Source organism: Heterodontus francisci, chromosome 19 (genome assembly GCF_036365525.1).
Source record: "Heterodontus francisci isolate sHetFra1 chromosome 19, sHetFra1.hap1, whole genome shotgun sequence".
NCBI classification, from domain to species: Eukaryota; Metazoa; Chordata; class Chondrichthyes; order Heterodontiformes; family Heterodontidae; genus Heterodontus; species Heterodontus francisci.
The window spans coordinates 60,570,861-60,584,365 of record NC_090389.1 but is presented as its reverse complement, the minus strand read 5'-3'; the positions used below and the strand labels follow the sequence as shown (position 1 = coordinate 60,584,365).

The 13,505-nt window shown below is 41.4% G+C and overlaps 1 protein-coding gene across 1 annotated transcript in view; it reads right to left on the bottom strand.

Moving 5' to 3' along the window:
• The window catches only part of LOC137380098 (transketolase-like), a 54,260-nt gene that overhangs the window by 14,271 nt on the left and 26,484 nt on the right, over positions 1-13,505 (bottom strand). The window contains exons 5-7 of the mRNA XM_068051732.1: positions 11,165-11,356; positions 8,397-8,524; positions 1,325-1,518 (exon numbers count right to left, since the gene is read on the bottom strand). Of these exons, the coding sequence (XP_067907833.1) occupies positions 1,325-1,518; positions 8,397-8,524; positions 11,165-11,356 (514 nt within the window). The remainder of the gene's footprint in view (positions 1-1,324; positions 1,519-8,396; positions 8,525-11,164; positions 11,357-13,505) is intronic.

The following is a 13,505-nucleotide window of genomic DNA, read 5'->3' as shown; positions in this document are numbered from 1 at the left end:
CACAACATTAAAGAAGTATTTAGATGATCACTTGAAACGCCATAACATACAAGGCTACAGACCAAGTGCTGGAAAATGGGATTAGAATAGTTAGGTGCTTGATGGCCGGCACGGACATGATGGGCCGAAGGGCCCGTTTCTGTGCTATATAACTATGTATCTCTTTAACTAATCAGATTTAAAGATTGAAAAATAAACAGAGAAAAAACAGATTGAGGGTGAATTATAGAGGGCAAGTTCAATGTCAAATCAAGTATAGAAGAAGCAATAAAGGAAAAAAAGTTAAGGGAGTGGGAAGAAAAGAAAACGTAAACTAAAAAACGTCATTTTTAAAGTCTTCTAGAACAATTCAAAACCTAAAGGAATGAAACTCCATACTTACAACTGTTCAATTTCAAGGGAAGAGGGGTTGATTGGCAGTCATTAACAATTATTACATTGTTAAAATGGTACTGATGGTAAAATGCTAATAATTACTAGATTTAACTTTCTGTGGTGAGTTTAATGAGCAATTAATGTGCAAATGCAGAAACTACATGAGAATTACAAAGAGGTTAAGTGTTTTCGTAAAGCCAACGACAGAACAGCACAAATCCTTTTCAAGCGTTTATCCAATTCTCTTTTGATCGTTATTACTGACTCTGTTTCCACTACCAAAAGCATTTAATTAAACTTACAGTCCCTCCACCACCTGAAGTAAGTTTCTTTGGTGCCTATAGTCATTAACACAGACCGCATCCCTCGTCGAGAGAACATGGTCATTTCCATAGTTCAAGTGAGAAGGCCACACCTGTACATGGGCAACAGATGTGCCAGAAAAACCACTCCAATGGAGAGACCATAAGGCTCATGAAGGGTTGAAGAAATAAGAGAAATTTTCTTCTAGTCCCAAAGCAGCAAACTATATTTTAAAAAAGGTAACTTTTCCCTTCTGGGATTGATTACTTTTCTCTAGGGTTATCTTGGGACCTGTACTAGGCCCGCAGCAGAATTTAGGCCAGCTCTCAGCTAGCACGAGTTCCATGTTAAGTGGCAGCAGCCCTGCAACTCACACCAATGTGCCCCCACTCCCAAAGCAAGAGGAGAGGGGTGGCTTCACCATTATCAGAACTATGGCCACTTTGTTTCTGGGATGAAAAACAGCTGGTCCAGGTTCTAGCCTCTATCACCGCCAATGCAAATCCACCCACCTCAAATAATGGACAATCTGATCATTACACCCTTCCAGACTGCATGAATTTCAGGCCCATTGTCTGTTCAATCAGGGTCCTTGATCATCTATGGCAGAATTCAAGAGGTGAGTGATGTTAGTATGATTATTTACCTTCTCAGCATGCTTATATTTGGGTGGTGCAGCAAGTTTGATGTCTTCAATATTCACATCTGGTGCATTTTCCACTGGCTGCCCTGGGATAAGTTTCTTGCAGCCAAGGATCCTACTTTTGATTGCTTGAATAACTTCTTCCATTTTATCTTTTGGAATAGGTTTGCCATGCCAATTTTCTTTATCCTCAACACCTGAAAATATTCGAAATATTGAAGGCTTATACCACATACATCCACAAAGTCTGAAAGAACTAGGAGCAGAAAAGTCACAGGTGAGAAGATGGTGTGATACGCCATTGAGAACCTTTGCCTTTGATCCTCAAACTGTACACACATGTTCAGGACACACACATTGCACACCAAATGCAACATTCAGTATTCACATCACACATTAAGATATATTTTCCAATCAGAAACTCCTGATTTTCAGGAATAATGTGACATTACTAGTCAGAAAATTTGGGAAGATTTCCAATTTTGAAACTCATCCATATTGCATATTACACATTTCCATTACTGAGTTAAGTGGGGGCAGCAAGTTCCAGCCTGAAATAGGCAAAATCTTTGTTATATTTTATTACATTGCAATAACCTTATTTTGATAGTCATGCAATTTTTTGATGTTGGTCATTTACTGGTCATAAAAAATTGGCGCTCATGATTGTTATGGACTGAACTTCATACACGATTAATTTAAACAGCCAAGTAATAAGGAAAATCCAGAGCTCCTTGGATGACAAAAGAGGCAGAGATTAAGATAAAGAAGAAAAAAAGTGTGCTTATGACAGATGCCAGTTAGAAAATACTACTGAGAACCAGGCTGAATATAGAAGGTTCAGAGGGGAAGTGAAAAAGCAAAGAGAGAGCAAGAAAAGAGACTGGCAGCTAGCATTAAAGGAAATTCCAAAGTTTTCTATAGGCATATAAATAGTAAAAAGGTGGTAAAGGAGTGGTGTCAATTAGGGACCAGAAAGGGGATTTACACATGGAGGCAGTGGGCATAGCTGAGATATTAAATGAATACTTTGTAGCTGTCTTTTCCAAGGAAGAAGTTGCAACCCAGACAATGTTGAAAGAGGAGGCAAGTCAGACACTAGAGGGGTTTAAAATTGATAAAGAAGTATTAGATAGGCTGTCTGTACTTAAAGTGGATAAAACGCCAGGGCCGGGTGAGATGCATCCATGAAGGAAGTGAGGGTGGAAATCGCAGAGGCACTGGCCATAATTTTTCAGTCTTCCTTAGACTCAGCGGTGGTGCCAGAGGACTGGAGAATTGCAAACATTACAACCTTGTTCAAAAAAGTGTAAAGATAAGCCCAGCAACTACAGGCCAGTCGGTTTAACTTTGGTGGGAAGACTTTTAGAAAAAATAATTTGGGACAAAATCAATAGTCACATGGACAAATGTGAGTTAATTAAGGAAAGCCAGCATGGATTTCTGAAGAGAAAATCATGTCTAACTAACTTGCTGGAGTTTTTTTGAGGAGGTAACAGAGTTGATGAGGGCAATGCTGATGATGTGCTGTACGTGGACTTTCAAAAGATGTTTGTTACAGTGCCACACAACAGACTTGTGAGCAAACTTGTAGCTCATGGAATAGAAGGGACGGTATCAACATGGATACAAAATTGGCTGAGTGACAGGAAACAAAGAGTAGTGGTTAATGGATGTTTTTCGGGCTGGAGGAAGGTTTGTAGTGGAGTTCCCCACGGATCAGTGTTGAGATTATTGTTTTTCCCAATCTATATTAATGACCTAGACTTTGGTGTACAGGACATAATTTCAAAGTTTGCAAATGATACCAAACTTGGAAGCATTGTGAACTGTGAGGAGGCTAGTGTAGAACTTCAAAAGGACATAGACAAATTGGTAGAATGGACAGACAGGTGGCAGATGAAGTTCAATGCAGAGAAATGTGAAGTGATTAATTTTGGGAGGAAGAACTTGAAGAGATAATATAGTGTAAAAGGTTAAATTCTAAAGGGAATGCAGGAGCAGAGGGTCCTAGGTGTATATGTGCATAAGTCATTGAAGGTGGCATGACAGGTTGAGAGCATGGTTAATAAAGGATACAGTATCCTGGGCTTTATTAACAGGGGCATAGAATACAAGAGCAAGGAACTTATGTTGAACTTGTATAAGACACTAGTTTGGCCTCAGCTGGAGTATTGCGTTCAGTTCTGGGCGCCGCACTTGAGGAAAGATATGAGGGTATTGGAGAGAGTACAGAAAAGATTCACGAGAATGGTTCCAGGGATGAGGAATTTCAGTTATTCAGATAGATTGGAGAAGTTAGGACTGTTTTCCTTGGAGAAGACTGCGAGATGATTTAATTGAGGTATTCAATATCATGAGGGGTCTGGACAGAGTAGATAGAGAGAAACTGTTCCCACTCGTGAAAGGATCGAGAACCAGAGGGCACAGATTTAAAGTATTTGGTAAGAGAAGCAAAAGTGACATGAAGAAAAACTTTTTCACGCAGCGAGTGGTTAAGGTCTGGAATGCAATGCCTGAGAACGTGGTGGAGGCAGGTTCAATTGTAGCATTCAAAAGGGAATTAGACAGTTATCGGAAAAGGAAGAATGTGCAGGGTTATGGTGAGAAGGCAGGGAAATGGAACTGAGTGAGTTGCTCTTTCAGAGAGCCGATGTGGACACGATGAGTCGAATGGCCTCCTTCTGCGCTGTAATGATTCTCAACAATTTTCAACCGTTTGTGCCATTTTTCTTGGGTATTTTCCTGTTGTGATTTTCAGAAGCCTTTGTGGGTACTGCTAAATCGAACCACAATGGGTTTTCTCTATGGGAATTGCCCAATATCTGCTCTAGGAGAAAGTGGAAGACAAATGGAATCATGGCAGGCCAGTCGGGCTGCACCAGAGCTGTGCTGCATCTATCCATGGAAATCCCCACACCAGAATCTACAGGCACAAGTACACATTCCTCGGGCTGGATTTTAAGAGCCTGCCGCCAGGCAGCCCAGCCAAAGAGCCGCCATGATCGCCCATGCGGCAGCTCATTTAAATAGCCAGGGCAGACAGCTGGCCCGCCGCCCCCACCAAATCACGTGGCGGGGGCAGTCTGTCCATCCCTGGAAATGCAGTTAGCTGCCTGTGCACAGGCGTTGGTGCCATTTTTAAAGGGCAGCCAGCCCTGCCAGTCAATTTGAATTTTTAGAGCAGTATCACCACCCCACAATTTATGAAATAAATTTCTAACACTTCTTTCACAACACCCATGAACAACTACTTTAGTTATTTGCCCACCCCCCCAAAACACATGTTTTAAATCTGACCTCTTCCCCACCCCCCAGACAGCGCAACGTTCACCCTTTCCCACCATCCTATGCATCCATCATGTTTATTTGACCCCGTCTCTTCCACCCAGCCCACTCCTCCCCCAAGAAAATATTAACTCCTCGCCCCACCAGTGTAACGCTGGCATTCCCCAGACGGGGAATTGAATGTGTGGGAGTGCCGGCCGCCACTCTAAAGGTTGCGGCGGCCCTCAAATTCTCAGGTAAGTGCATTGTAATTTATTCATTTACATATTTAAATCCAGGTCCTGTTGCCCAGCGGCGGGCAGACCGTCACGGAGCCTCACTGCCGTTGCAAAGATCAGGCCGGACCCTCCCGGCATCTGTCTTCGCAGCGGGCCACTGTCGGAACCATTTTCCAGCCCATGGAGCCCAACGTCATGGGCTTGGTAAAATCCAGCCCTCATTAGTCTGTGAAGCAGCAGTTGCTGTGGCAGCTGCAATTTATAACAGACATCATGACAGAGTAATACCACACGCTCCAACTAAACCTGCAGCCACAACTAATCACAGGCGGGCACTGCTAGAGGCTGTCCAGTTCATAACTGGCCCTTCAGTTTTATTCTTCAGAAGCATTTCAGGCTTTCAATAAGGACATCAACAATCAGCTGTCCACAGATATGCATTGCATAGAATTTTGAGAAATTGGCCAGTTGCCTTACTGGATTACGCCTGTGTTTATGCTCCACACGATCCTCCTCCAATTCTACTTCATCTAATTGCATTCACATCCTCCTATTCCTTTCTCTCTCAAGTACTTATTTAAGTTTCCCTTAAATGCATCTATGCTAGTCACCATTTGATACTGAGTTCTACATTCTAACCACTCTGTGGGTAAAGAAGTTTTTCTTGAATTCCTTATTGGATTTATTAATGACCATCTTATATTTAGTACTTATTTATTAACCATTTATAAGTTTAGCATAACTCCTCTGCTTTTCAATTCTAAGGACCGGATTTTCAAAACAGGGTCGGGAATCTGACACCTGGATAATTTCTGGGTCCCGACACCGCGCCACATCTGTGTTGTTCAAGGAATGCTTTTGAAACGTAAATGCCCTCACTGGGCAGGAAGCAAGCTTGGTGCCCAATTTATGGCACCGAGCGTCTCCGGGAGTGGGAGCTGCCTGCAGAGCCTGAGCAGCAAAGACAGATGGCAGCCTTGCCGAAGAGAGCAAACAGCTCCTTAGAGGGCCAGCAGCATAAAAAAAATGGTGTTCAACTATCCAAAACTGAGGTAATGTGCATGATCCAGTGCAACATTCCCGAGGGTCACATGTTTTCAAGATCATAAAGTTTCCCTTCACCCCACTGTGAACCCACAGTTGTGCACCAGACTGTTCTGGTTTGCCGAAATCAGATTTGAAAATTGCAGTCCCGACCTCCAGAGTCCCTTAACAGGTACCTCTAGGAGCTTAATAGGCCCTTAATTGGAGGCAAGTGGGTTCCTTGTTCCCTTCCCCATCCCTACCCCACCCTCACTTTAAAAACCGGAGCCTGTCCCAGAGATCCAGAGACGTCCACCGGGACCCCGCACTTTTTATATCACTTCCACCCCAATCCCGACCCCACTAGCATGTGAAAAATTGGGCCCTATATCTCTGGGAATGAAGATCAGTGGTTGGTTTGCATTTTTATGGCCTTGTTAACCCAGGTTGCTACTTTTAAATGATTTGAGAATCTGTATCCCTAGATCCCTTTGCTCCTCTACCCCATTTAGACTATTATTTTTCTTACCAAAAATGTACCACTTCGCACTTATCTGCACTGAAGATCCAAGGGGTTTCTGATCAAACCCATGTGTCTCTATGTAGTCCCTTGTATAATACCAGTAATTACAAGAGTAGAATGGATTCCACTCTGTTCAGTTTATTCACAACCATTAGCACCAGATAATGCAATTTGTTACAACTGACCACTCAAGTCAAAGCCCCTAATCAGAATATACGATTCTGATTGTATTGGGAGAAAAGCACTGTTGATTCAGTCCCGTCCTACCACAGATCTCCTAACATATCATTTTTAAACTTTCCAAATTAAAGAAAGACCTAGCCAAATTGTACCATCTATTAACCCCCGAATGAGGCTAAGCAAACCAGGTGTCTTTAGATTAACAAATTAACTGTTTAATTAGAAAAACTAAATTCTTAAACACTATTAAAAATATAAACATTTAAAATAGAAAAAATTTGTGTCCTTGCATACTTACGCTCCTGCCGAAGTGAAATCTTCCAATGTGGAATAGTCCTCACAGCCATGCGATGGGAAAAAAAAGGTTCTTCAACAGTAGAACAATCCGTATTCTAGTTCAGCAGTTGAATTGTTCTTCTTTTCCAGCGATGAATTTCAACAACAAAATGATTATCGACAACGCAGCCGGCAGCTGACGTCATCAGACTGCGCCAATGTGCGCACATGCGCAGATTGCCTCCTACTTTCTGCGCATGCGCTGTGTTCCGCATTGCCAGGACTGGTTGGTGCATGCGCAGATTACGTCATCGAGTAACGCGAGCAGAGAGCGGGGGTGGGGGAAGAAGGGAGAGGGCAGGGGTGTGGGAAGCGGGGAGAGCGCAGCCGAAGACCTTGGTGGTGGCAGGTGCGCTCTCCTCCTCCTCCCCCCCCACCCCCCTCCCCGGCCCGCCTGCCAGCTTGCTCTCTCTCCCCCCACCAGCCCGCCCGCTCACTCCCCCCCACCGCTCGCTCTTTCCCCCCCGGGCCATTGTGTGCTGCCATGTGTTTAGGTTGCCTTCGTGAGATTATTTGAGCAGCGCCATCTGTAGTCCTGGCAGCTGCTGACGTCGCAGACTGTGGCGTTTTAGTGGCAGAGGCTGCATTTGCGCATGTGCCACTGCAACGCCACCTACTGGTAGTGTTATCAGCAAACACAGCCTTTCAACAATTACAGTTCAGTAATTAAAGGAATTTGGTTATTTTCTTTTTTTTAAATTTATCTGGCTTGACATCAGAATTCTGAGAGTATAATAAATCGAGTTTAAATTAACTGAGAGAAAGCTCTCGTTTCCTTCAGTATATGCTCGTCCAGCTGTTAACTGTCTCAAAAGCCTGTTTTTCAACTAGTTTCAAATGTCAATCAACAATGTATCTCTCGATCCTCAGTCTCCGAGTGGCTATATCCCAGGGCAACTAGAATGCACTCTTTGACTCATTCTCTGGAGCTTGTTGCCTTAAAGCAGCACTGCTCCTTTTCCAGCCTTAAAGGCACACCGCATTCTTCTTGGGGAAAAAAACTACAGGATCATAACAAAGTGAATGCTCACTTCCCAAGCAGCAGTCATGAACCTTTCGTTATATGGCAGTCCACAGTCCTCCCAACATAAGAACATCTTTCTGACTGTTTTTCCCTGGGCTTAGAAGTCTTTGCAGGTGAAAGGCCTCTTTTTATTTGTTGCCAGGAGGGATACATCAGTAACTTAAATGGGGACATCCCTTCTGAATTTCCCTTTGGAATGTTATTAGCCTCAACCAAGCACTTTTATTCAACTATTGCATGAAATTTTGACCTCCACACTGTGGAATTTGAATCTGAGCCTGTGGTGATATCAGTTAGTGCTTCAACACACAGTATAACTGGGCTGCTCCCTTAACAGGTTTACTATTAACTGTCTTGACCACTGGGCAACAATAATACTGAAAATGATTTGTTTGCTTTCCATCAATGTATTCACTAACTGCTCCAAAACAAAAACCCAAATACAAACACAGTTCCGTAAAAAGGGGCATGCATTTAGAATACCTTCGATGCCTTTTCCTTTCATAGTCTTAGCAATAATAACACATGGCTTGTTTTCGACCAAGGTAGCCTGCCAAAAGGCTTTGCAGAGTTCGTCAACACTGTGCCCATCCACTACTTCAGTATTCCAGCTGTACAGAAGAATTTAAAATTCATCATTAAACTACAATAGTCAACATAAACATCAAATTGAGCAGCAAAATACATACAAACGTGTAGTAATTTAGCTGGTTCAGATTACGCAGTGCAATTGGAACACAAGACACAAAGGAATATTTACAGTATCTGCAATAGAGGCAACAGTTGAAAAAAATAAGGAAAATAATTTTGGTGGAAAAGTTCTTTTGGTGTTTAAAGCAATATGCAATTGGCTACTTTCAGATGATTTTAAAGAATACAAACACAAAAAAGAAATAATTTTCAGCCTTCTTAGCAATATTTATACTCCTGCTACTGAATCCACCCTCCTCTCCGGCCACAGTGTCAGGTTGAACCAGTTTGCTCACAACCTCAGCATCCTATCAGACCCTAAGGGAAGCTTTTGGCCTCATAACCATGGAGTCTGCATCCTGGTCCATTGTGTGGTCACACCAAGGGAGAAGGCCATGTGTCAAAAAACAGAAATGCTAATATGATGGGTTGTGACCTTAAAAGGTAACCTTCTGTAAAGAGAGAGAGATATCACTAACATCAGAGAAAGCATTCTAGCCAGGGGCCGTGGAAAGATCCAGCCTAAACAAGCAGCTCTGCTGCTAAATCTACACTTCAACTAGATGCAGCAGAGACTGAAAGTGACTGCCACCTCCAGTATGAAATCTTAACCACCAGAGATCTAAAACACCTCAACAAGTTCAAGACTACAAACACCCAGGCCTGTCCCTTTAAAAAGAAACAGTCCTACTTAGAAGATTCAACAGGTTTACCATAAACCATGAACACCTAACACACCTTGAACTCTTACCCTTTACCTTCTATCTATCTTCGAAAGTGCATGTGAGAGTAAATGTGTGCATGAGTGGTGTTGTAAACATTTTGAGGAATGAATATTGTTCAACAAATAGTTAATCTTTTGTTTTAAGTCTACAAGAAAACCTGTCATTTGTCTGTTTATTTGATCCTAAAAACAGAGACTAACTCATCATTTTAAACAAAATACAACTGCTGTCAGTTGGGAGGTGAATAGTGGGAACCACCCACACCCCTTACCATCTGTCCGAAACAAGGGATTATATAAATGCAAGTTGTTGTTGCAATAAAGTAAAAATCAACAACCTTGGAAACATGGTCAACAACACAAACACTGCTTTGATTTGAACTAACTGAATTCAACTCATTTCCACTTCTTTGGAATTAGATGATGCAAGAAGCCAGTGTAACAGTACAATTAATAACATATTTATAAGCTGTTATGAAGTAACAATTAACACCTGTCATGACCTCAGAATTTTCCAAAGTCCTTTACAGCCAATTAAGCAATTTTGATGTGTAGTCATTGTTGCAATGCAGGAAACATGGGAGACCTATTTGCACACAGCAAAATCCAACAATTAAGTAAATGACCAGATTGATTGACCAGGACACTGGTCGAATAGTGCTGTGAGATCTTTCACGTCTACCAAGAGGACAGATGGGACCTCACTTTAACAGTTCATACAGATGATGGCACCTTGGACAGTACAGCATTCCTTCAGAATTGCACTGATTTGTCAGCTTATATTATGTGCTAAAGAAACTGGGGTTTGAAACTACCACCTTCTGACTCAGAGGTGAAAGTGCTACAGAGCCAAGGCTGACATTAACTGTTCGGCTTATTTTATTTGTGGTAGACTTTAGAGTCATCAGATTTTAACTAAATCAGATATTGTGAAGTTCCTGAAACAGTCAATGTTCCGAAAATTAAACGACAGATAAAGAAATCAACCCTATGTACATGAAGTTGATGTGGGAACAAAACTGAATGATATGACTGGATGACTTCAATTTGAAAAGCAGAACCCAAAATATTACTAACAGATAATTTAATTTCAAATACATAGTTAAGATCCTGTCAGATTAACATACTGGAGATTACAACATTGATTCATAAATGGGCTGCATCAATGATGTATCAAATGCTTTATTTTAGAGGGATCATACACATTCTAAATGACATCAAATAAACTTCCTAGCTCAAGTGCCTGCACGGTACGAGAATTATTAGGCAGCACATTTAGCAATCCACGAAACTATCAGTGTACCTTCATCAAATTATTTTTAATTCAGCTCAAGTCTTTATGAAATCAAAAACATGGCAAATATATAACAGCTCTACCATATCATGATTTAATTTGTTTTATTGACGACTGAACCTCAAGAGGAATCAACCAAAGGTAAAGCCACAAAAAAGTTAACATTGCTCTAAATTCTGGAATCCATTAGTTTTATTTTTAAAAAGATTTATGATGTTACTTCCTCTCTAACTTGCAATCTAGGTTCCTATTTAAGTATTAATAGTTCAAAGGTTAAAGATCATTGTGTCCGTCCACTCCTGCAGCAGCCATCACTTGAACTAAGCTCTGGAATACACACCCTATACCTCTCTGCCTTGGTTTCCTCTTTTAAGATGCTCCTTAAAATCTACCTCTTTGACCTAATATCTCCTTTTGTGGCTTGGTGCCATACTTTTTTTATAATGCTCCTGTAAAGCACCTTGGGACATTTTATTATGTTAAAGGCACCATATAAATCTAAGTTGTTTTGTTATTATTTGAACTTAGAAGTTGCAAACTTACCCAAAAGCTTCGCAACGTTTGCGGTAGATTTCAACTTTATGCTGCAGTGGAGCAGGGTCACTTTGACCCAGGCGGTTCACATCAATAACAGCCAATAAATTGTCAAGTTTGTAGAAAGAAGCAAATGCCATTGCCTCCCAGACTGAGCCTTCAGATGATTCTCCATCTCCCAATAGGCAGTATACACGGTAACTGGAGGGAATGGGGGGGAAAAAAAAAATCAATAATTCCACATTGAGTTATTAAATTACTTATCTAACTCCAGTATTTCTTACAGCTTTTGAAAAATTGAGATAATTCTGTGAAAAGCCACTAAAGGCAGTAAAATAAATCTGAATTCAGTTTTTTGACCATTCACCAATAAATGGAATACAAAATAATTTGGTCTGAAACATTTACTTCACACCAGTTTTCAATATTGTGAAACCAGCCTTGATTTATCCCATATAAACAAACAAACATGAAACTGGTAGTAAACAGAGGCAAGTTTCCTGATTATTATACCCAAGTGCTCTTCAGAGTTTCTGACTTAGAAACCTGATTCTTTTCCTCAAAAGGTCAAGCACATGTACCTATTTCTTGGTACATATAATAAAAATGATGAACCCAATTTTTCCAAATAAATGTAAATAAAGAAAAACTGGTTAATTATCTGGCATATTACACTGGTAGGATAACTGTAGAAAGGGTCAGAGCAAATGGTACATTGTTTGAAATTAAGCATAGCAGTTTAGTTACATTGTATACTGTTACAGCCACATGGTGTGATGTGGGTCATTCCCACTGTTTAACTCCCCACCTGACCGCAGCAACTATTTTGTTATTAGGAATGTCTACCAGGAGGTGAGAAGTAACACAGCTTTACCTTAAAAAAAAAGACAGCCCGCTGGGGGGAGGGGAAGGGAGCAGGGCGCAAAAGAGAGAGAGAGAAGCAGCATCCGGCAGCCAATTTTCCAGCAAGCCAGAAGGCACATGCCCTGCTGTAGAATCCTACATCTGTTAGACAGCAGTGTCCCACTGTCTTCAACTGAACTTTAAATCAAGAGCGAAATCTACAATTATCTCAGGCCTGCACCCATTGAGGACTTGATTTTCCAAGAAACTTCAACAGGTTTATCGTGAGCACCCCACCCCCCCGAAAGTCACCTTCCTTTGTTTCCCTCTCTATATGTATTTTCTTTTGTGTTTGTGTGAGCCAATGCTCGAGTGGATGCTGTTGTGACACCAAAATAAATACTTCACTATACAAAAGGAAGCATTAGGGCTCCTCTTAGTTCTTCAACATTTCAAAGTCTATGCCAATAACAGGCACAAAGAAATTCAAATTCACACGGACCATAATCCATTCACCTTCCTGGAAAAATTCAAAGTAAAACCATGCCAGCCTTTTTCGATGGTTGCAGGAGTAAACTCCATTCAACCTAAAAATTTCACACACAGCGGGAAAAGACAATGTCTTAGCCAATGCACTGTCCAGAATGTAAAGAATACTGTGTAAATCAAATTGATATCAGGCTCGGGGCTGGAAGCCAGTGAATGAAATGAATGTGTACAGTGGTGTGACTATAAACTTTCTTACTGTTCTGTCCCCCCTTTCTAAACCCCCCCAAAAAAAAAAAATGAAATCTGAGGAATTTCATTTTTTCCTTTATTGGGGAGGAGTCACGCACACTGGAAGTACGATGATACAAACTATGGACTGTAAGAGTTATGAAAAACTGACTTTGTCTTTTAAAAAATGAATCTTTATTTTTAATAGTGTCCAAAATGGCCACTGAAGGAAAAGGGGATTGGTCATTGTGTATTCAAACAGTCAGACAAAGACAAACGACAAATATTCAAAGCTTTGGAGGTGTCAACTGCACCCCATCCTAAAACATTCCAGAAATGAATGTCTTCTTCTGAAACAAAGAAGGTGTGAAGTAGCCACGTCCTGGGCTGATTTGCAATCACCATAGGGAAGAGATGAGAACGTCTCTGACCAAGTGGTGAGAAGTAGCACAGTTTTATCTTAAAAAAGACAGCTGCCGGGGTGGGGGGCAGGGGGGTGCGGAAAGAGGGAGGGAGAGAAAGAAGAGAAGGGGTGAAAAAAAGAGGGAGAAAAACAGGCAGAGGGGGGAAAAGGGAGAGAGTGGAAAAGGGAGATAGGGAGAAAAAGAGAGAGAGAGAGAGAGAGGAGGAAAATAAAAAGAGAGAGAGAGAGAGGGAGAAAAAGAGAGAGAGAGAGAGGGAGAAAAAGAGAGAGGGAGAGGGAGAAAAAGAGAGAGGGAGAGGGAGAAAAAGGAGAGAGAGAGAGAGAGAAAAAGGAGAGAGAGAGAGAGAAAAAGAGAGAGAGAGAGAA